Source organism: Dipodomys merriami, unplaced genomic scaffold (genome assembly GCF_024711535.1).
Source record: "Dipodomys merriami isolate MVZ:Mamm:240054 unplaced genomic scaffold, mDipMer1.0.p SCAF_34, whole genome shotgun sequence".
NCBI lineage: Eukaryota > Metazoa > Chordata > Mammalia > Rodentia > Heteromyidae > Dipodomys > Dipodomys merriami.
The window spans coordinates 8,221,857-8,246,421 of NW_027204937.1; the positions used below are offsets into that span (position 1 = coordinate 8,221,857).

General features: G+C 39.3%; 1 protein-coding gene across 2 annotated transcripts in view; it reads right to left on the reverse strand.

Annotated features, from left to right (window-relative positions):
* Window positions 1-24,565, reverse strand: part of Zfyve9 (zinc finger FYVE-type containing 9) — a 116,306-nt gene that overhangs the window by 43,358 nt on the left and 48,383 nt on the right. Inside the window, exons 5-8 of one of the 2 annotated variants that reach the window (XM_069987222.1) lie at window positions 8,870-8,969; window positions 5,484-5,660; window positions 3,732-3,901; window positions 998-1,118 (exon numbers count right to left, since the gene is read on the reverse strand). In XM_069987222.1, the coding sequence (XP_069843323.1) occupies window positions 998-1,118; window positions 3,732-3,901; window positions 5,484-5,660; window positions 8,870-8,969 (568 nt within the window). The remainder of the gene's footprint in view (window positions 1-997; window positions 1,119-3,731; window positions 3,902-5,483; window positions 5,661-8,869; window positions 8,970-24,565) is intronic. The other variant, XM_069987224.1, reaches the window with a different exon arrangement.

Genomic DNA, 24,565 nt, shown 5'->3' on the forward strand with positions numbered 1-24,565 from the left:
CTCTGTGACTCACGTGGTAGAGCGCTAGCCTTGAGCTGAAGAGCTGAGGGACAGCGCCCAGGCCCAGAGTTCAGGCCCCATGACCGGACCCAAAAAAAAAAAAAAAAAAAAGAAAGAGTATAACAAATTCAGCCAAAATCTTCAGGAAACAAACTATGGGAACAACAAAATTAAAGGGTACACACACACACACACTCTCTCTCTCTCTCTCTCTCTCTGAGATATTAGGGTTTTAACTTGGGGCTCTTTACTTGCTAGCATTTGAACCATACTCCAAGCCCCTTTTTGACATTTTTCAAGTGGAAACTCAAATTTTTCTCAGGGCTAGCTCCTACCTAAATGGAACCCGAGGCACATATGATCATGCTCAACTTATTGATTATATAGGGTCCCACAAACTTTTTGTCTGAGCTTGTTTCAAACTATAGTCCTTCCAATCTCTGCTTCTCAAGTAGCTGATCCTACAGGCATGAATCTATTTAAGTTTTCATAATACTATGATAAGTATCTTACTGAATTTTTATCATATTCCAAAACAGAAAGTAAATTAATGTCTTGACTAATTAGTGAGGCTCATCAGGGTGAGACAGTTCTAGATCTATAAGCAACTTTGTATAGAGTATTACATACTTTGAAATATAAAGGAAGATATCATGTTTATTTTATAATTGATATTATATCCTGCCAAAGAATGAGATGACATAATATATAAACTTAAATAACTACTCTGAAAAATTAGTAATAGATGTGACTCAAGTGGTAGAATGCCTGTTGTGAGAAAAAAAGCCAAGCAAGACATGAAACCCTGAGTTCAAGTTCCAGTATTGGCATACAGATACCCAAATATAATCGGTAATAATTTTTTTCATGGCACTGCTGTAGTTGCTACTCTTGTTGGATAGGAAATGACTATTGTTCAAATTCTGTCTGCTTCCTTAATCAGAGGCAACATCTGACATATATAACTATTTGTGTTTAAGTATGTAAGTCCACATACCTCCTTTTACACCAGTAGAAATGAGAATGGGAGGAAGTCCATCTTCAGGAATTAGGTTCATTGCACTTCCAACTGGACTTCCAACTTGTGTTATATTCCCAGAGAATAGAGAAATGTCCGCCTAGAAAAAAAATCAATCAACAACATGAAAATTGTGCAGTATGTATGACTTTGGTAGGATACAGTTAAGAATATAAAAGAGAATTTAAGCAAAGTTTTGAAATTTATACTTTTTTGAAAGTCTCAAGATATTCGAGTATTTATGGTAGTTTATTCATAATAGTGTAAAACTAGAAGTAATAGGAATGTCCATTAAAAAGGAGATGAGGGGCTGGGAAGGTGGCTCAGTGGTAGAGCGATTGCCTTGCATGCATGAGGCCCTGTGTTCGATTCCTCAGCACCACATAAGAAAAAAGAAAAAAGCCGGAAGTGGCGCTGTGGCTCAAGTAGTAGAGTGCTAGCCTTGAGCTGAAGAGCTGAGGGACAGCACCCAGGCCCAGAGTTCAGGCCCCACGACCGGACCCACAAAACAAAACAAAACAAAAAAAAAAGGAGATGAATAAACTACAGTATATCCATTTAATAGCATACTACTCAGTAAGAAAAAACTACATTAAAAAAATTTTTTTGTCTGTTGTGGGGCTTGAACTCTGGGCCTAGGCACTGTCCCTCAGCTGTTCAGCTCTCTAGGTTAGTGTTCTACCACTAAAGCCACAGCACTACTTCCAGCTTTTTCTGCTTGTGTGGTACTGAGGAATCGAACCCAGGCCCTCATGCATGCAAGGCAAGCACTCTACCACTGAGCAAACTACATTTGATGTATACAACCACATGGATAAGTCTCATAAATAGGAGGTTGAGCCGGGTACCTTCCTACCCTAAGTTGTGACTAGAACATCTACAGAGATCAAAGTGAGAACACAGTATGAACTTTGTTTGTTTGTTTATTGCCAATCCTGGGGCTTGAACTCAGGGCCTGGGCACCGTCCCTGAGCTTCTTTTTGCTCAAGGCTAGCACTCTATCACTTGAGCCATGGCACCACTTCTGGTTTTTCTGTTTATGTGGTACTGAGGAATCGAACCCAGGGCTTCATGCATGCTAGGCAAGCACTCTACAACAAAGTCACATTCCTAGCCCTGAACTAATATTAAGCCCTCTATCCATTAAGCCTATAGTTTGTCAACTTGTTTAAACTTTGGAACCTTTCAAAATTTTTTCAAGTGGAAACATCTAACAGAACAAAAGTAGAGATGCTTGTGTTAAAGAGAAAGAAATAGAGTAGGTCTTTGAACATTATCATATTGTTGGCCATACCTACCTACCATGACTCTCCTGAAAGGCTATCACAGACCCTTGGGAATATGGTTTGAAGACCAGTATTTCAGCCAACCACTCATGGCTCATGCCTATAATCCTAACGATTAAGGAGGATGAAATCTGAGAATCAAAGCTCAAAGCCAGCTACAGAAGACAAATCCCTGAGACTTATCTCCAATTAGCCAACAAAAAAGCCAGAACTGGAGGTATGGTCCAAGTTGCAGGGTGCCATCATTCATCAAAAAAGCCAAGCAAGAATGCTCAAACTCCTGGGCACTGGTGGCTCACACCTGTAATCCTAGCTACTCAGGAGGCTGAGATCTGAGGATTGCGCTGCAAAGCCAGTCTGGGCTAGAAAGTCCGAAACACTCTTATCTCCAATCAACCACCAGAAAACCGGAAGTGGTGCTGTGGCTCAAGCAGTAGAGAGCTAGCCTTGAGCTGAAGAGCTGAGGGACAGTGCCCAGGCCCAGAATTCAAGCCCCAAGACCAACAACAAAAAGAATGCTCAAACTGAGTTTAAGCCCAATATTCACACCATAAAGAAAGAAAAGAAAAAAAAGAATAAAAAAGAAGGAAGGATGTGAAGAAGGGAAAGGAAACGAAAGGAAAGGAGAAGGGCAGAAAGAAAAAAGGAAGGAAGGAAGGAAGGAAGCAAGCAAGCAAGCAATATACCAATGAACCAGTATTCTATCTTAGCTGTAAGGTCTGCCCTAGGCCAAGCAGGCCCAGTGCAGACACTTCCCTACCTCTTGGCTGTTTCTACCCAGTATCTGTGTTACCTAGGTAACTGGCACACCTTGAAGCATTCACCTCCCCCTATAGCTAGGTCACATCCTGGGCCACCTCGGGTCACATGCCTCCCATCTGACCTTAGGAGGGTCCCAGGACCTGAGGTCACATCAGGATCCAGTGTGACCACACCTTTCCCCCACCTGACCACACCTTTTCCTGTTCCTGGCCTAGATACATCCTGGCTCAGGGATGGGTTGCCCCTTTCAGCCATGTCTCTCCGTCATGCAAGGAGTGGGCAGCAGTTCGGTAAAGAAACTACTTTTCCTGCCAAACAGCATGTGGTGTTCTCTTCATGGGCCACCTAATAAAACATATCTACTTAAAACATACCAGGCTAATGCCTGACCTCTAGCTTTAGCAACATCCTAGACTCACCTGAGAATATTCTTCATGAGAATCAAATCTTGGAAAAAACTTCCAAATATAGAACAAACAAGAATAGCTGATTTTTGCACATTTACTTTACTCCTACACAATATACCATGAATAAACACTTGCTCATCTTAAATTGCATCCAAAATCTAGAGAGCTTCACACAAAAGTAACTCAACTTAGCAAAAGGCAGCATTAACAATGAATAAAGTAGGTACTCACTTTTAATTGCTGATTTTTTTTTCTTACCTCTGCTGGTAGAGGACTAGTAGTTACTGGCTTGACTGGGTCATGTGACACAGCCAGAGTTCCTGCAGAGGAAGTTCCATTCATTGTTAATTTGGCTGCATCAGCAACTTCTCCATTGGGTAAGATCCCATCGGCAAACCAAACTCTCCTCTGCTCTCTAGGCTGAGCCACTTGAGGGGCCAGGAAAACAAAACAGGCATCATTGTGACATTGGTAGGGTTTCTGACACCAAAGAAGAGAAGGTAACCAATTCCAGATGTACAAAGAAATCACTATTTAGATAGATTAGAACTATAATTGTATATGAAACTGGTTAACAAATAAAACTACATGATTAAATATATACTTTGCTTCTTTACCAAAGATGTAAAATACTTCTATATGCAAAGATGTAAGATACTTTGCTTTAAAATACTAAGGAGTCTTAAACACATCTATGATATGTCACATACTCTGCCCAGCATCACTGACAGAGAAACTAAGGAAAAGTATTTTAAGTGCTTAGAAAATAAATCTAGCTAAAGAAATCCACAGCTCCTACATGTGAGGTTTCCACAGAAATTAAATATCTGGAAAAGTGATATGGTACTTTTAAAGGACAAAAGCTGCCCTAAAAGATGTTGAAGAACTCTTAATTAATAAAGGAAGAATTGGCAAAGATACATAAGAATTAGGAAGCAAACAGACCAGATCTTTGGCTAAAATCTAGCTGTAAGAAGAAAAAGACTGATCTGGCAATACAAAAGTAGTTTGCATTTCAGTGAAAGGACAGGAAAAAGTTAGAAAACTGCATCTGATGAAATCTCTTTAAATCTAGGTTTGGAAATCAACTCAAAACAGTCAAAACAGAGCGAGTATAGAAGAACAACAAAAATGACAAAAGAAGAGAATAGAGACTAATAAGATAGAAAGCCTGAACTCAAAAAATACAAAGGCATATCAATAAAGGATGATCTGAAAAGAAGAGAAAACGGGCAAGAGTGTGATACTCTCAATAGAACTCTCTGATATGCAAAAGGGGAAGGAAATATTCCTAGACAAAAGACACAAAAATAATGAAAGAAGATTGATTTTAACTATCAGGGGGAACGTCTTGAGAAGATCATCTTAAGGAAATACATAATTGTTATTTTTAATACTCATAATCCCTTGAATTTGCAAGGTGCCTTTCATCTGGCAATCTCATAATTTTAAAGAAGTGATATTCTAAAGTAAGTTGAGCATATAATTCCTGTCACATGATATAACTAGAATTAAAGTCTTAGATTTAAAGGTCCATGTATGCAAGGTAATATTTTCATATTTTATAATAGGTTTAAAATGAAAAGAGAAAATAATAAGGTAGTTCTAAAAAGCAATACTAGAATGGGCTGGCTAGTAGGGAAAAAAACTCTCATTTTCATTACTTAGTAAATTCCTGCCAAAGGACATTAAGATAGATATGAGGCTAAGGTTTTACAGACTGACTTCAAATTCTGTATTTCTAACTATAAGCAGTGTCATTACTCCATTTTTAAGTTGTAGAGGAGATTGGCATATTTTCAGAGGTGCCTCAAAAATATCAGGCTATACAATATTATTTTTATTTGCCCAAATATAGTATGGACACATTTCTCACTTTGTTCTTCCATTTTAATAACCATCTGAAGGGACTTATCTGCAGTGTTTAAAGAGTTGTGCTGTAGCCACACCACCACCTTTTCAGAGGAACTTGGTGAGGAAAAAGAGAGAGAATAGCACATGATCCCCTACCTTCTGCTCCAGGGTGCTTTAAAACTCCCACAGGTACCATCACAGTGGGAGGTGGAGAGCTCAGTGCTCCTGAGGCCTGAGCTTGCTGCAAGGGAGGGATAGTAGAACAGTATTCAGCAGGATTGTTAGGGTTAGGGCTCTGGCTTGAGGCACTCATCATGTTCTCCCAGGCTTGAGCTAAAGCAAATACAGACACAATCAATGTGAATGGATTGCAAAATGATGGATATCAAGACCTCCACAATATTGGATAAATAAGTAATGCAGCTTCTCCTCATTAATACTCATAGTATTAATACTCTTCCAGCTAGTGAAGGTATTAAGGAGACAGATGATTTTATTCAATAAAGAAGACCATTTAACTAAGTAAGCTGGTTGGAACAAATAAGGAATTAAATATTTCTTAAAAAGAATAATAGTAACATGATAATTCTGATAGAGACTGATACTAGACTGGTCCAAAATAAAGACAAGGCCTATGGTTTCTTTAAAAGAGACCATATATTTCCTTAAGAGGGAGTAACATTAAAGATATGTAACTAGAATAGACTTTAGGCCTCTTGGCTTCTTTTAATAGCTAAAGTATTTTATAAACTTGTATCAAAAATCAAAATCAGGGGCAAAACAATACAATTCCATTGTTTCATTTCTGTATATTCAGGCTTTTCTTAGTTAAGAAAAAAATTTCATTTGAACAATTTAGAAGCCTAAAGCTTAGGAGAAACATCTTGGTAATTTCTGTAAATTATGCTTTTATGAAGTCATCCTGTAAAAGAGTATCCAGGAATAACAAGCATTCTACATCTTTGGTGTGTCTCAAAAGCACAGGACCAATTTGAACATGAAAATGTGCCAATATCATATAAATGTGATCAATCAATATGAATGATCACAAAGACATTAAGATTCTATTACTCTCTAATTTCACTAATTACTGACATAGCAACTATGTCTTTAAAACTAAATAGGATGAAAGATGCTATAGAAATAAAAGATATAAATTTTATTTTGGAAGTTCATATACTATATGCCCAGGAATAGAAACCATCCAATTTTTGAGCATCTTTTTTAAAAAGTCCTCATTCAACATCAAAGAATGAGCCATAAGATTTTGAATATTTATTTCCTCTAAACTGGAAGACAAGGCTAGTAACAAAAGCTATGTTCATTTGAAAGCACTGGCAGAAAGAGGGAAGGAAGAGAAAAGGAGAAAGGGAAAAGAGGGAACACTGAAAAGCATCAAATTAAATAATCAGAAAAAGACCAGGCTAAGCCATGCAAGAGGAAAAGATGCTGGAAAAACCAGGAAAAGTAGATTACCTTAGGATCCCCTGTTAAGGGCCTCCTTGGCTTAATAAAAAGTAGTATTCCATATGAATCCTCTGCCATTTCCTTCATGTTTAGCTATGCCAAGTTAAAATAAATTGCCAGCAAGCTGGAAGACCTCATCAAATAAAAGAGGTATTAAGTATTGTAATTAGCCGCATGCTCTTGTCTGAGGATATATGTCCAAAAATGAAAGCAGTGGAATAAAAATCATCAATTGAGCAACTCAGTGAAATAACCACCATTCCAAAAATGACCCTTAAGAGTAGAGAGAATGTTTCACATTCGATCAAAATATGAGAATTCAGAAATGGGAGAAAATTGGGTGGATCATAGGATATCAGAACAGATCAGATTAACTGACATGCAAGAGGTTAATAAGCCAGCAACAGGAAAACATCACTAGGAGCAATGCAGACAGACAGAGCAGGAAGGATCTGAAATTCCAGACTTGAGGAGGCACACTAACAGGCACAGACAACTGTAGTGTCCAAGGTCAACATTTTCTTTTAGTAATTATTCTGGTCATTTTACAAAGACACATTCAAAAAGAAAATACCACAACCTGATCAATTTTATTTTATCTTTCTACAAGAATATTCATGGTTTTTGTTTTTAGTTTGTTTTTAACTAGAATATCCTTGTATTCATTGCTAATTACCACAAAAGAAGAAACAATTAAAGTTATATTTACTCTTCTGGCTGTATTCTTTCATCATATAACACCTAAATTCAAAGCCTTATTCTTATAGCACATCTATGTAACTGATAAGAAATAACTGATAAGAAATAACTGGTAAAAAGTACAATTTTCAGCCAGGTGCTGTAATTGTAAATACATAGGGGACTCAGATTGGAAAGACAAGTAGGCCAGCCTGAGCAAAAAGTTTGAAAGATTCCTCCTCAACCAATAGTTGGACATGGTATGAGTTTGAAGTCAGGAATATCCTGGTTCCAATTTTTTACCAACCTGGGCAAAAAAATTCCTAAAACTCTATCTCAATGAAAGATTCTAGGTGTGGTGGCACATACCTGCTAGAGTGAAGTATAAAATAAGAGGATCATAATCCAAGAATGGACCTAGTTAAAAAAAACCAAGACCCTATCTCAAAATAATCAGAGCACAAAATGGACTGAAGGCATGGCTCAAGAGCATAGTGCCTATCTAGCAAGTCCAAGGCCCTTAGTTCAAACCCCAGTACTACAAAAGAGAAAAAAAAAGAAAATATCTGCTTGACCTTACATGCTATATTTTTTAACAAAATGGATGATGAAATAACATGGTATTAATGTTTTTGATATTAAAGTCTATTAATTTAGAATGCTTTTTTTTCTTTCTCTCAGTCGTAGGGCTTGAACTCAGGGCCTTGGTGCTGTCCCTGAGCTCTTTTGCTCAAGGCTAGCACTATACTACTTTGAGCTCAGTACCACTTCCAACTTTAACTGTTTTGAAGTTATTAAGGTAAGTTATCTTTCCCTAGAAAAAGAGAGCTTCTCTGGAAAGGTTCTATTTTTTTGTTTGTACCAGTTCTAGGGATTGAATTTAGGGCCTGGCACTGTCCCTGATTTCTTTTGCTCAAGGTTAACACTCTACCACTTGTTAGCTATTTTTGGTAGTTTATTGGAGAAAAGAGTCTCACAGACTTTCCTGCTCTGGCTGGCTTCGAACTGTGATCCTCACATCTCAACCTCCTGAGTAGCTAGGATTATAAGCATGAACCACCAGCGCTCAGTGAATGGTTCAACTTTAGTATCTATCAGCTAGCTGATAAGTATATTCCCCCACCCCATCTGTCTCTATATAACACAATTATTTCCAAAGAACTTCATTCTTCCCACAAAACTTACCTGGCTTTAGAATTCATAAAATTAGAGACAGGAATTCTGGGATGCCAAAATACTTTTAAAATGTGGAAATTAAGCTCAGTATCTTTGAAGTTCTGACATTTGAGAAGATGAGAAATTTATAAAGAAAAGCCAAGGGAAAAAAAAGAGTCTTTTTATAAATATTCTCTTATTCTGTCTCAATGACTATACAATCAATCTGTTTTAATACTTACCATTCATTAGCACTGAGTGGCAGATTACACATACTCTAGCTTCCTTTCGATCCATATATAACAATTTACATTTCAGGCTACAGCAGGAAGCACAGAAAACCTGTGAGGAAAAGAACATAGGAAATTTACTAGTGTCACTACCAAGGAACCAGACCAATCCTACTTCTTATTGACAGCCAGTGCTATTATGCTACATTATTAAAGAACTTCCAAACAAATGCAGTTCAGGGAGTTGAAATTCAAATCCAAGAATAAGATTTACAAGTCTGTTAACAATATGAAAGCTTACTGACAATAAAAATCTTTTTTTTTTTTTTTTTTTTGTTGGTTGTGGGGCCTGAACTCTGGGCCTGGGTGCTGTCCTTCAGCTCTTCAGCTCAAGGCTAGCACTCTACCACTTGAGCTACAACGCCACTTCCGGCTTTTTCTGCTTATGTGGTGCTAAGGAATTGAACCGAGGGCCTCCTGCATGCAAGGCAAACACTCTACCACTGAGCCACCTTTCCAGCCCGTGAAAATAAAAATCTTTGTCAAGGTCACATAGAAAATAAATGACAGGGGAAAACAAGACACCTTAGCTGCCCTTCGGCTAATTTCTATGCACAAAACACGACACTTAACAGTTATATCTGCTATTTCGGTTCCAAAAGGAATTAGAACAGGATGAAACCAAGATTGAAATTTCTAGTTTTAATTTCTGTTTTCTACTTTCCTTATGTATGGAATAATAATCATACCAGCTGTTCTCACCAGTTTTCTGTGAGGATCAAAATACACAACTAATCATAAAAATAGGCCCAATCCAGCTACAAGAAATCAAAACAGACAACCCAAATCAGCCAGGCCAATTTCTAGCACCTTATTTTCACCTTCTGGGCTTAGCTGTAGTCTCACTTCCTTTTCCATTCTACACCAAACAGCAATAATCTCAGCTTCCTGTTTATTTTCTTGAGGGCTCTCTATCACATAGAACTTCAAAGCTCTTCCCAGTAGGAGCAATTCTACTTCTCCAATTTTTATGGTTCAGAAATATCCTCTGTCTTATAAAGCTAAGTACAGATCAGGCATCATACCAAAGTTAACATTAGTTTACTTCCCTCCTATTAAGTAAAATTCATATTAAGCTATTATGGCTACCAACTAAGTTTTCAAAGGACTTTATATCAAAATAACCTTTAAATATAGGGAGAACAGAGGTTATAGCATTCTTTTCTATTATTTCTGTTATTTCTTTTTTTTTTTTTTTGGATCCGGTCATGGGGCCTGAACTTTGGGGCTGGGTGCTGTCCCTCAGCTCTTCAGCTCAAGGCTAGCACTCTACCACTTGAGCCATAGCACCACTTCTGGCTTTTTTCTTTTTGCTTAAGTGGTGCTGAGGAATCAAACCCAGGGCCTCATGCATGCAAGGCAAGCACTCTACCACTGAGCCACCTTCCCAGCCCCCTGATGGTATATTTACCTTTTTATTGCTGTGACAAAATACCAGAGAACACAACTTACAGAAGGAAAAGATTTATTTTTGTTTGCAATTTCAGAGGTTCATCATAGTGGCAAAAAAGAGCAACTCGTATCATGAAGGCCAGGAAACAGAAACAAAAAGGCTTTTGCTGTGGGATTTCTCTTTTTTCTGTTTATTCCATCTGCCTCTCCCCCTCTATAGGATATTGCCCCCACATTCAGGAAATCTTTCTCTCTTACTTATGCTTTATTAAAAGCATGGCTCAATCCAATGACACTGACATCAAAATTAACCACTGCAGATAGTTAAATGACTTATTCAAGTTCACAACAAACTATATTAATATTAGACACTTTACATATATTTTCTACCTCACTAAACCACAAAAATTCTGTGAAGACAGTCTTTCACAATACTGTTGAGGCATAGATAAGGCCAATAGTCTGACTGTGTGAGGACTTCTGCTTTTTGTTTAGTGCAAGTCCTGGATCTTGACTTCAGGGCGTGAGTGCGGTCTCTGAGTTTCTTTGCTCAAGGTTAGTTCTCAACCACTTGAAACACAGCTCCAGTTTTGACTTCTTGGTGGTTGATTGGAGATGAGTCTCATGGACTGACTTTGAACTACCGATCCTTAGATCTTAGCCTCCTGAGTAGCTAGGATTACAGGCATGAGCCATCAATGTCTGGTGAATGTATGACCTTTTAAATTCATGTTAAAATCCTAAGTCCCCCAGGCTGGGAAGGTGGCTCAGTGGTAGAGCACTTGCCTTGCATGCATGAGGCCCTGGGTTCGATTCCTCAGCACCACATAAGCAAAAAGAAAAAAGCCGGAAGTGGCGCTGTGGCTCAAGTGGTAGAGCGCTAGCCTTGAGCTGAAGAGCTGAGGGACAGCGCCCAGGCCCAGAGTTCAGGCTCCATGACCGGACCCAAAAAAAAATTAAAAAAAAAAAAAATCCTAAGTCCCAAAGAGATGTTATTAGGATAAAAAGCATTTAGGGGGTAGTTAAGTCATGATCCCTCATGAATGTGATTAGTATCCTTATAAAAAGGCCTAAGAGAGACCCTCTTTCCTTCTGTCATGTGATATTAGAGTGACATGCAAACCAAAAATACCACACTATCCAAGTATGTTCCTCAGCTTAAAGCTGAAGCTTAGTCAAAAGTCAAGTCAGTTCTAAAAATAGAATTAAAATAACTGTATTGCAGAAATATCTTAATGTTTACCATATAGTTCATATAATTTTATTACCACAACTAACAAAATGTGTGTTTATTTAACTTATTCCTCATTTCAAAACCAGTCAATTATTTTTAATGTGAAACCAGTATCCCCAAAGTTTCTAAATTAATTGTAATAAAATAAAATAGGTTCTTCCAAAGTTATCACTGTATCTGAAACACAACAGATATCAAAAATATTTGCTGTTTCCTTGATTAGTGAAAATTACTACATAAACGAATATATGAATGAAAAACAAACATTAATGTGCATCTAATCTAGGGAAGGTTGTATCTTTCATGCCCAACTTCACAAAAAATAACTCAATTTTAACAACAATAAACACTTTTTTTTTTTGGCCAGTCCTGAGGAGCTTGAACTCTGGATTTGGGCTCTGTTTCTGAGTCTCTTTGTGTTCAAGGCTAGGCACTTTACCACTTGAGCCATAGCTCTACTTCCAGCTTTTTCTGAGTAGTTTACTGGTGATAAGAGTCTCATGGACTTTTCTGCCTGGGCTGGCTTTGAACCAGATCCTCAGATCTCAGCCTCCTGAGTAGCTAGGATTAAAGGTAAGAGCCACCATTGCCTGGCTTAGTCAAAAACATTTTTTTTTGGGGGGGGGGTCAGTTGTAGGGCCTGAACTCTGGGCCTGGGCACTTTCCCTTAGCTCTTCAGCTCTTCAAGGCAAGCTCTCTACCAATTGAGCCACAGTGCCACTTCAGGCCATTTCTGTTTATGTGGTGCCGAGGAATTGAACCCAGGGCCTCATGCATGCAAGGCAAGCACTCTACCACTGAGCTACCTTTCCAACCCCAGTCAAAAACATTTTTTTTTTTTTTTTTGGTCGGTCGTGGGGCTTGAACTCTGGGCCTGGGCGCTTGTCCCTCAGCTCTTCAGCTCAAGGCGAGCGCTCTACCACTTAAGCTACAGCGCCACTTCCGGTTTTCTGGTGGTTTATTGGAGATAGGAGTCTCACGGTCTTTCTTGCCCGGGCTGGCTTTGAACCGCGATCCTCAGATCTCAGCCTCCTGAGTAGCTAGGATTACAGGCGTGAGCCACCAGCGCCCGGCAGTCAAAAACATTTTTAAGCTTACAAAACAGGAAACTTCAGAGGGATAGGCTAGACCTAATGGTTAGGAATAACCTCACACAACATGATCTGTAGTCTGCCTAGATATAAAGTGACAAATTTTGATGATTTATTTATATAACAATTTCTGGGGGGGAGGACTGGGGTGGGGAGGCAGGGGGAGGCTGGGAAAGGATGTGAAGGGCAAACAAAGGAGGAGGCTACAATGCTTGATAAGAAATGTACTCATTATCTTGCCCATGTAATTGTAACCCCTCTGTACATTATGTTCACAATAAAAAATTAAAAAAAATTAAAAAATAAAAAAATTTCTACAATATTCAAGCTAAGTATAGTCATGTGCATTCCGGGGCTCCAAATTTGTAGACTCAATCAACCATGTGTAAAAAAAATTATTTAATAGGTTTTATTGAGGTTAAATAATTACACAACTTTCACAGTATTGTGAGATAGTGATATACTTATTAAAGTCACACATTTTAGCCTTCACAAGGCAAATTGTCATTATCATGGTCTATAATGTTTGTGAATTCTATGAGCTTTGACAATATAACTATTTCTTCCACATTGGGTGATATGTACATTTCTTTCCTTTTATTTATTTTTATTTTTTTTATTTTGGGTCCGGTCCTGGGGCCTGAACTCTGGGCCTGGGCGCTGTCCCTCAGCTCTTCAGCTCAAGGCTAGCGCTCTAATACTTGAACCACAGCGCCACTTCTGGCTTTTTTCTTTTAAACCCAGGGCCTCATGCATGGAAGTCAAGCGCTCTACCACTAAGCCACCTTCCCAGCCCCATTTCTTTCCTCTTAGTGTAAGCTGTTCCCTCTTCCCCTCTCATTCCCTCCTTCCCATCACTGCCCTTGAGTTGCTTAGTTCGGTTTCATCAATGTCCAGTGCAGCTGATGGGCCCCTGTTGTATATTTTTCCATTTCCCTCTGATTCTCTGCCCTCCTCCTAGCTTCCCTCAGATGTGTGCACGTGCACACACGCACGCACACACACACACGCAAACCATTTATGTGGTCATTTAGGAATATGACAAATTGAATGGAGGTCCTTTGTTTCTTGAATCCTGTTTATTTTGTCATATCTCCTTGCATTTTGGATTTAACATCCACATATCACAAAGACCATGTGCCCTTTGTCTCTCTGCTCTTAGCTCACCTCACTCAAAATGATTTGTTCTAGTTCCATCCTTTTCCCTGAGAATGCTATTATTTTGTCCTTTCTAATGGCTGCATAATATTCCATTGTATATAAATACCGTATTTTTTTGATCCATTCCTCTGTAGTGGGGCATCTGAGTTGTTTCCATATCTTGGCTATTGTGAATAGTGCTGCAATGAACAAAAAATGAGGTGCATGTGTCCTTGTATCCTGGTTCCTAATGCAAAGGATAGATGCCTACGAGTGGTATGGCTGGGTCATAGGGGAGGTCTATATTTAGCTTTCTGCGGTACCTCCAGACTGCTTTCCAAAGCGGTTGTATTAGTGTACATTCCCACCAGCAATAGGGTTCCTCTTTCTCTGCATCCCCACCAGCATTTGTCGCTGGCTGAATTTAGGATGTGGGCTATTTTGACTGGGGTAAGGTGGTATCTCAGGGTTGTTTTTCTTTGCATTTCCTTTATAGCCAGTGATGATGAACATTTCCTCATGTGTTTCTTTGCCATTGTTATCTCTTCCTCTGAGAAGTTCTTCTTTAGCTCCTTTGCCCATTTAGTGATTGTTTGTTAGATTTGGGAGGGATTCATTTCTTGAGTTCCCTGTATATACTGGGTATTCGGTCCTTGTCTGATATATTACTGGTAAATATCGTTTCCCAAGTAGTTGGCTGTCTTTCTAGTTTCGTAGCTACGTCTTTTTGTGCAGAAACTTATTTTAAGGTAGTCCTCTTTGTCCAGTCTCTCTCCAATTTGTTGTGACCCTGGGACTTTGTTCAGGAAGTTCCTGCCTGTGCGTATAAGTTCAAGTGCCTCTCCTACTCTGTCCTGCAGTAGTTTCAGAGTTTCAGGCTTGATGTTAAGGTCTTTAATCCATTTTGAGTTGATGTTAGTACATGGTGACAGGCTGGGGGCTGCTTTTAGTTTTCTGCATGTGGCCACCCAGTTTTCCCAGCACAAATAGTTGAAGATGCCATGCATCTTCCATTGTATGTCTTTGGCTCCTTTGTCAAATATCAGCTGAACAGAGATATGTGATTTTATTTCTGGATCTTTTAATCTGTTCCATTGGTCTTCAGATCTGTTTTTATGCCAATACCAAGTTGTCTTTGTTATTATGGCTGTATATTAGAGCTTGAAATCTGGTATTGTGATCCCTCCTGCATAGTTTCTTTTGCCTAGAATTGCTTTGGCTATTCTAAGTCTTTTGTTGTTCGATATGAATTTTTGGACTGTTTTCTCTGTTTCAGTAAAGAGTATCATTGGGATTTTGATGAGAATTGCATTGAATTCGTATATCATTTTTGGCAGTATGGCCATTTTCACTATATTAATTCTGCCTATCTAAGAACATGGAAGGTCCTTCCATTTCCTAGTGTCCTCTATGATTTCTTCCTTTAGGCTTTTATAGTTTTCATTAAATAGTTTCTTTACATCTTTGGTTAAGTTAATTCTTAGATATTTTATTTTTTTGAGGTATGAATGAGGTTGTTTCCTTGATTTCCCTTTCTGCTTATATGTCATGAGACTCTTATCTCCAATTAACCAACAGAAAACCAGAAGTGGCGCTGTGGCTCAAGTGATAGAGTGCTAGCCTTGACCTGAAGAGCTGAGGGACAGTGCCCAGGCCTAGAGTTCAAGCCCCATGACCAACAACAACAACAAAAAAATTGTGTCTGTGATGACAATGTAAGTGGAACAACTATTTATGGTATTGTATTGGCTATCATAAGTAGTCTAATAATGATTTCAAGTACATGGGGTGATATGTGTACATTACATATAAAAATATACCATTTTATATAATGGTCTTGCACATCTAATGGAAATTACCTTAAAGTAGGAAAGTAGAGCATAGTAGAAAACTGATTTTCTTTTTCAGAATTGGGGGTGGAGCCCAATACTTGCTAGACAAGCATGCACAAATCTCTGGGCTCTTCTGTCACTTATACCCCAGAAAAGTGAAAGCCCTTTTAAACTTCCTAGTTAGTTTATTCTAGTCCAGTCACTAGACCCATAAGCCTTTGTGTCTGTATTCCCCTTGTTGAAGAGCAAACTGTGGATGTATAGATGCCAACACTCTGGCCTTCTTAGAGACTTTCCTTCATTTTATTATTTCTCCTAAAATTCCCTTTCTAGATCATCACTTATAGGATTACAAAACAGTTACTATCTCCAGTTCTGAAAATTCATCCATAATGACTTCTCCATCTAATAATTGCTTCAATTTTGTCCATTTTCCCTCATAGCAAAATTAATATGAAAAAGTCACCTTTACTTCCAGATGACTTTTTCTATTTTCAACCCAGTCTCATCTAGCTCTTTGTATCCACTAGTCCATTATTAAATCTGCCTTCTTTCCCAATGATCTTGATGTAGCCAAAACTAATAATATCTTTCCTGTCTACATCCTATTGACCATCATCAGCATTTTACATACTTTTTTTTTTTTGGGGGGGGGGTCCGGTCGTGGGGCCTGAACTCTGGGTCTGGGCACTGTCCCTCAGCTCTTCAGCTCAAGGCTAGTGTTCTACCACTTGAGCCACAGCGCCACTTCTGGCTTTTTTCTTTTTTGCTTATGTGGTGCTGAGGAATCGAACCCAGGGCCTCATGCATGCAAGGCAAGCACTCTACCACTGAGCCATTTTACATACTTAATTAATCCCTTCTTTCACAAAATACATTCCTCTTCTGACTTCCAAGATAGCCTATTTTCTTGGTTTTCTGCTTACCTTTTTGGTTACTCATTCTCAGTGATGTGTACTGTGTTCTGTTTCTCCTCACTGTCTCAACCCTGAGATCTTCTCTTCCCTCTGTACCCTTTCCCTAAGTGACCTCTTCTGTTTTCATGGCTCTCACTATGATGCTTACATAACCTGCAAAGCTGTACTTGATTTCCTTTCCTTTCTCTTTTTAGGTGACTATTTCCTCATTAAGTATGCTTTAGTCATACTGAATTTCTTTCATTTCTTTTCCTTTTTTTTTTTTCTCTGTTGGTTATGGGGCTTGAACTCAGGGTCTGGATACTGAAGGACTCCCACCCTCTTTTCCCAGGCACATACAGATGTTAGGCAAACCACCAAAGATATATGCAGACTGCCTGATGCTGGCAGGGAAATCTATCTAAGCCTGGCTGTAAACATTCCACTGTGGGCTTAAACAAAAAGCCCCCCAACTCCTTTGACCTACTGGCTTTTTCATTAACCTCTGCCCCCTTGCTCAGACCCCATTTCTGAGCCCATCTCGTCACACAGTCTCCAAGCCCACAGGAAGGCTGTGTCCCCCACTGTTATATCTCAATAATCAGTCCTCACTGTTTCCTTCCTTTCTCCTCCATTTTCCTAACAGACCCTGTCCCTGAACTTTTTCACGCAAAGCTAAAGCTCTACCACTTTGAGCCACAGCACCACTTCTGGCTTTCTGGTAGTTAACTGGCAATAAGAATCTCATGGATTTTCCTGCCCAAGCTGGTTTTGAACCATGATCCTCGGATCTCAGCCTCCAGAGTAGCTAGGATTACAGGTGTGAGGCATGGGCACCCAACTGAATTCCTTTCCTTTAGTGTTTTTCTATGTCAGAAGCTTTGCTCATGCTGTTCTCTTTTCCTGGACCATTCTTCTCTCTCTCTCTCTCTTTTTGTTTTTGTTTTTTTCGGTCGTGGAGCTTGAACTCTGGGCCTGGGTGCTGTTCTTCAGCACTTCAGCTCAAGGCTAGTACTCTACCACTTGGGCCATAGTGCCCACTTCCGGCTTTTTCTGTTTATGTGGTGCTGAGGAATCAAACCCAGGGCCTCATGCATGGGAGGCAAGCATTCTACCACTGAACCACTTTCCCAGCCCTTCTCTTTGTTATTCTTGGGGGGGGGTTGTTTATTTAGAGACAAGGTCTCCCGGGCTGGGAAGGTGGCTCAGTGGTAGAGCACTTGCCTTGCATGCTCGAGGCCCTGGGTTCGATTCCTCAGCACCACATAAAAAAAAAAGCCGGAAGTGGCGCTGTGGCTCAAGTGGTAGAGTGCTAGCCTTGAGCTGAAGAGCTGAGGGACAGTGCCCAGGCCCAGAGCTCAGGCCCCACGACCGGACCCAAAAAAAAAAAAAAAAAAAAAAAAAAAAAGAGACAAGGTCTCCCCTGTGGATTCTAGGCTAGTCTGGAACTAACTACATAGAATAAGCTGACCACAAACTTGGGATCCTTCTGTCTTTTCTTCCACGTACTGGAATTACAGGTGTCCACCACCATACCCAATGCCTCTGTTCTTGGAACAGTGCTCAACTTTCAAGTATCATTTAAAATGTCATTGCTCAAAGACTGTCTTCTTACCATCATCATTTTTTTTTATGGGGTCCGGTTGTGGGGCCTGAACTCTGGGCCTGGGCGCTGTCCCTCAGCTCTTCAGCTCAAGGCTAGTGCTCTACCACTTGAGCCACAGCACCACTTCCGGCTTTTTTCTTTTTTCTTATGTGGTGCTGAGGAATCGAACCCAGGGCCTCATGCATGCAAGGCAATCGCTCTACCACTGAGCCACCTTCCCAGCCCCTATCATCATTTTTTAATATTACTCCTCCTGTTAATTTTCTTCACTGCTCTTAACACAATTTATCTTCATTTGTTTAGTTTTTGTCATTAGCCTAATATTTTCATACCATGAGGTTAGGGACCACAATATCATCATTAACTCAGCACCTGGCACAATGACATATGAACATCAGGCAATAAGTCAATCATCTATGACTAATTTACTCATTAACAAACATTTATTGAGCACTTTGTAGCTGCCAGATACTATGCTAGATGCTAGGAATACAAAGTTAAATCAGAACTCATTTCAAAATCCTTAGAGACCAATTGAGGATAAGGACAAACACAATGCTGCATGAATAAATGTTATGTAATAGGTGACATCTACTCTTAGCCAACATAGCTCTTTTTTTCCCCTTACATAGTTGTGTGGTTCAAATTAGAATGTCAATTAAAAGGCAGGTTTTCAAGCAGAGTGAAGGAACTGTGAATTTCCATGCAGTATTCCTTTATTTAACATTCCCAGTGTATTTCTATGTAACTCAGGCTGGCCTTGAACTAGCATATTCTGCTTCTACCTTCCAAATGCTAAGATTACAAGTGTTGAGATAGGAGTAATATTCTTTTGAAAGCAGACAGTTATTGTTCTCTTATCAGTTGATTCCATCAGTACATAAGGAAACTAGAGAAATAAAGTTATTATTGTTTGAATCTGTCCTTAAACAGGAAAAATACAACTAATTTAAACCATTTCTCAAAATTCTTACATCCAATATATGAATTTGATATCATTTAAGACTCAAGGTGTTGGTTTTTAAAAATGTACTGCTGCATTAACAGATTTATTTATTTCACAGTTTTTCAAATATCTACTGTTCATCTCTTAGGTGGTAGGATGGAGAATACAGTAGTAATCAAGGCACAAAAGGCCCTTATCCTTACAGAGCTGTGAAAAAAACTGGAGAGTCAAAAATAAACAAATAAATCACAATTAAAAGTCAATAGATCAAGAAATATTAATTCCACTGAAATGTATTACTTACAAATATATGAATACACAAAAATACTTTTGAAAGAATTTAATGTAGGTATGTTTAAAATGAATTAAAAGACTATGAATAGTGAGGTACTGGTAGCTCACAACTGTAATCCTACCTACTCAAAAGGCTAAGATCTGATGATTACAGTTTAAAAACAATCTGAGCGGAAAAGTCCTAGAGAATTTTATCTCCAGTTAATCACCAAAAAAAACCTAAGTACTATATAGCCTTGAGCAAAAAACCCCCTCAAGGGCAACATCCAGGCCTTGAGTTCCAGGTCAAGCCCCAGGACAGGCACAGGTGCTGTCCACGGATAGGTGAATGGATAGGTTCAAGGATAGGCCTGTGGATATATAAACTCAGATAAAAGAATATTATTCAGCAGTAAGAAATATACTACCAAGTGACAAAATCCCATGGCAGAACTTTAAGGCACAGGCACACACACACACACAGAAATATACATGCTTTATATATTTTTTTTTTTTGGTGTTGGGTTTGAACTCAAGGCCTTGGTCTTGCTAGGATGGTACTCTACCACTTGAGCCACATTCTATGTTTTGCTTGCTATTTTTTTTTTGGTCGGTCATGGGGCTTGAACTCTGGGCTTGGGTGCTATCCCTCAGCTCTTCAGCTCAAGGTGAGTGCTCTACTGCTTGAACCACAGTGCCACTTCCAGTTTTCTAGTGGTTTATTGGAGATAAGAGTCTCATGGACTTTCCTGCCCAGGCTGGCTTTGAACCTTGATCCTCAGATCTCAGCCTCCTGAGTAGCTAGGATAATAGGCATGAGCAACTGGCTCCCGGCTTTGCTTGCTTGCTATTTTTAAACTGTATTTTTTATCTATTTCCTTCCTTCCTTCCTTCCTTCCTTCCTTCCTTCCTTCCTTCCTTCCTTCCTTCCTTCCTTCCTTCCTTCCATCCTTCCTTCCTTCCTACAGTGGATCAAACCAGGGCACTGCACTTGTTTTGCCCCTGAGCTACATCCCATCCCTGCTTGTTATTTTATTTTATTTTTTGGGGGGGTACGGTCGTGGGGTCTGAACTTTGAGTCTGGGTGCTGTCCCTCAGCTCTTCAGCTCAAGGCTAGCGCTCTACCACTTGAGCCACAGTACCACTTCCAGCTTTTTGCTTTTTTTGCTTATGTGGTGCTGAGGAATCGAACCCAGGGCCTCAAGCGTGCAAGGCAAGTGCTCTACCACTAAGCCACCTTCCCAGGCCATCTGCTTGTTATTTTTGATAGAATCTTAGTAACTTTTTCTGGCTGCAAACCTCAATGATTCCACTCTTAACCTCCCAAGTAGCTAGAACTACAGATAGCATGACACCTGAGCCAGACACATATTTCTTTTCTCTTTCCTCGGTATTTTCTTTTCTTGTGGTACGGGGACTAAAACCTAGAGCCTTGGGCATGTTAGGCAAGCACTCTACACTGAGCAATATCTCTAGTACATTAATCCATAAGTAAAAGAAACTACTCAGCGGGACTGGGAAGGTGGCTCAGTGGTAGAGCACTTGCCTTGCATGCCTGAGGCCCTGGGTTCGATTCCTCAGCACCACATAAGCAAAAAAGAAAAAAGCTGGAAGTGGTGCTGTGGCTCAAGTGGTAGAGCGCTAGCCTTGAGCTGAAGAGCTGAGGGACAGCGCCCAGGCCCAGAGTTCAGGCCCCAAGACCGGGCCAAAAAAAAAAAAAAAAAAAAAAGAAACTACTCAGCATATCCTTTTTTTTTTTTCAGTCTTATGGTTTAATCTCAGGGTCTTAAACTTGCTATCAAATACTGTTCAACTTGAACCAAATATCCAGCCTACAAAATTAGTCTGAAAAGGCTACATACATTCTATGATCCCAATTATATACCATTCTGAAAAAGGCAAAATATGGAAATAATAAGATGAGCTCAAGAAGAAAAGGGGAATGCTGAATAAATAGGTTAAGCACAGGAGTTTTACAGCAGTGGTACTGTAATAGGATACATAATATGCATTTATCAAAATCCTTGACAGTGAACCTTAATATTAACTACAGAACAATGTATTTTTTTCAGAGGATTTTAGTTACAGATAATGTATTGATACTGGCTCGTCAACTGTACATGCCACATTAAGAGAAAATGTCAATAATGAGGTAAATTGTGTTATATGGGAAGGTAGTATATAGAAATTGATCTTTCTGCTATAAAAAACAGTCAATTACTTTTTAAAGTGGCTATGTCTAAGCATCTAGACTGGGGAGATATATGGCTAAGCAACAGGCTGTCCTCTTTTAAGGTGAATATATAAATTTGTATATGAAGTGCTTTGTGTACATAAACCAAGTCTCAAGTTTCCTCATCTCACCTCAAAATGTGCACTTTATTCTTCCTCGTTTTTTTTTGGGTTTTTTTTTTTTTGTCAGTCATAAGACTCAGATCCTGGGAGCTTTCCCTAAGCTTTTTTTATTCAAGGCTAGTACTTTACCACTTTGAGCCATAGGTCCACTTCTATTTTTCTTTCTCTCTTCCTTCCTTCCTTCCTTCCTTCCTTCCTTCCTTCCTTCCTTCCTTCCCTTCCTTCCCTTCCTTCCTTCCTTCCTTCCTTTCTTTCTTTCTTTCTTTCTTTCTTTCTTTCTTTCTTTCTTTCTTTCTTTCTTTCTTCTTTCTTTTTTTGGTCAGTTAAGGGGCTTGAACTCTGGGCCTGGGCTCTGTCTCTCAGCATTTCACTTGAGCCACGGCACCACTTCCGGTTTTCTGGTGGCTTATTGAAGATAAGAGTCTCACTCCTGCCAGGGTTGGCTTTGAACCGAGATCCTCAGATCTCAGCCTTCTAAGTAGCTAGGATTACAGGCCTGATCCGCTGATGCCCAGCCACTTCTGTTTTTCTAATGGTTATTGGAGGTAAGAGTTCCACAGAGTTTTCCTGCTAGACCGGCTTCAAACCTTGATCCTAAGATCTCAGTCTCCTGAGTAGTAAGGATTATAAGTGTGAGCCACCTGTGCCCAGCTTATTCTCAATTTTTAATATGTGTGTGTGTGTGTGTGTGTGTGTGTGTGTGCGCGCGCGCGCACGCGCGCTTGCACCAGTCCTAGGGCTTGAACTCAGGACCTGGGGACAGTCCCTGAGCTTTTTTGCTCTAGGTTAGCACTCTACCACTTGAGCCACACTTTCACCTCCAGATTTTTGATGATTAATTGGAAATAAGAAACTTATGTAGGAGGCTGAGAAGGTAGCTCAGTGGTAGAGTGCTTGCCTTGCATGCATGAGGCCCTGGGTTTGATTCCTCAGTACCGCATACACAGAAAAAGCTGGAAGTGGAGCTGTGGCTCAAATGGTAGAGTGCTAGCCTTGAGCTGAAGAGCTGAGGGACAGTGCCCAGGGCCAGAGTTCAGGCCCCACAACCAACCAAGAAAAAAAAAAAAAAAAAGAATCTTATGTACATTCCTGCCTGGGCTGGCTTTGACTCTCAACCCTCATACCTCAGCTTTCTGAGTAGCTAGGATTATAGGCATGAGCCTGGCAGAACAAATATTTCTAATAATATTTAATTGTGTAGGTATTTTAAAATTAATTAAACTAAAAGGTGGCATAATATTTTATAAAAACATAGTTTTATACAGTTCTTATAAAATTTCATATACCTTTACTAAGAAACACTAATTCAAATTAAATACATAGATTAGGGACTGACATATGCATATTATGTAAATTATGTGACATTTCGTAACTATGTTTATAAATGCTCAAAATGGGTCAGACATCTATAACCTCAAATGTTTGAGGAGGAACCTTTGGAGACTCATTAAAAATTAATCTAGATCATGTTTCAATACGTCACTTTAATATTATACATGTCATTAAGTCATTTTTTTTTTTTTTTACAAAAGTGATGAAGATCATGAGTACCTAAAGGGACCTTAAAGAAGCTAGGAATTAATCAAAAAAGGAAACAGTAATTATCAAACAAAATCCTAAATGTAGCTCACTTAACAGACACCTTGAAAAATAGCACTCCAATTTAACTGGGATAACTTCCAGATAATACACTTTGAGCAAAGCACATTTCAAAATTTCACAACGAAATCTCAGCTCATCAGTTAAGTTCAGCAATCATCTCAGAGACGAATCAGTGCCAGAAAATTCTTTACACTGCTTTCTTTTTTAGAACTACAAGGGAAAAGGAGAACATCTATGCAGTCTCCCTATTTACAGAAGAGGAAACAAGAGACCGAGCTTTATATACTCTATACAGGTCTGCTTTTCCACCCTTTCTGATTACAGTTTTCTTTACTGTCTATGGAATGGAATGGAAGTATGCTGCTAATGATTGTAGTAAAAAGCAATCTGATTTTCATTATACTTTTTAGAATTAAAGTAGAAAAATAATGTGGGTATGTGAAATGGTACATAATATTGTCACTAAATCTTCCTTCTTTCAATGACTTGGTGTCAATGATGTTCCTTTGTTCAAGAGAAATGAAGTTTGTCTTGAGTGCTACTTTCCTAGGACCCTTATCTGGTATAATTCTGTTCATATTTGGCCCTTGGATTCTCAATGTGCTCCTGAAGTTTGTTTTTTCTAGATTGGCGTCCATACGGTCTACAAATGGCCTTAGAAAGGAGCCTCAAATAAAATGGGCTTCAAAGTTTTACCATGGTTCCCTGAAATAGCACAAAAATCATATCCCATTCATCTACAAGATCCTTCCTCTGCCCTCACTCAGCAGGAAAATTACCTGGAGCTGACACTGTCCCTGTTTCCTAACAAGAGTGAGGGTTTTCATCCAAGAAAGGGATGAGGGAATCAAAACAGAACTGTTAGGTAGACAGGGACAAAAAATGGTGGATATAATATGTGACAGATATAATAAATGACATGGACTTTCTTATTCCTATAGTGCTTTGGGTTCCTGCTCAAATGGTTTCCTTCTCATAATGCCTTGAACAACCAGTCAACCATTGAAAATAACCTGGGTGACTCATGCACAAGCCAATCAAGCAAGGAAGATATAGGAGGAGCCTAGTACTATAAAATTTCCCTTCAACAAAAAAAAAGAAAGAAAGAAAGAAATGTACTCATGAAAAGAAAAAAGCGAGAAGTGGTGCTGTGGCTCAAGTGGTAGAGCGCTAGCCTTGAGCTGAAGACCTGAGGGACAGTGCCCAGGCCCAGAGTTCAGGCCCACGACCGGACCCCCCCCAAAAAAAATGCCCTCCAAGAGCATTCCACTGGACTCCTTT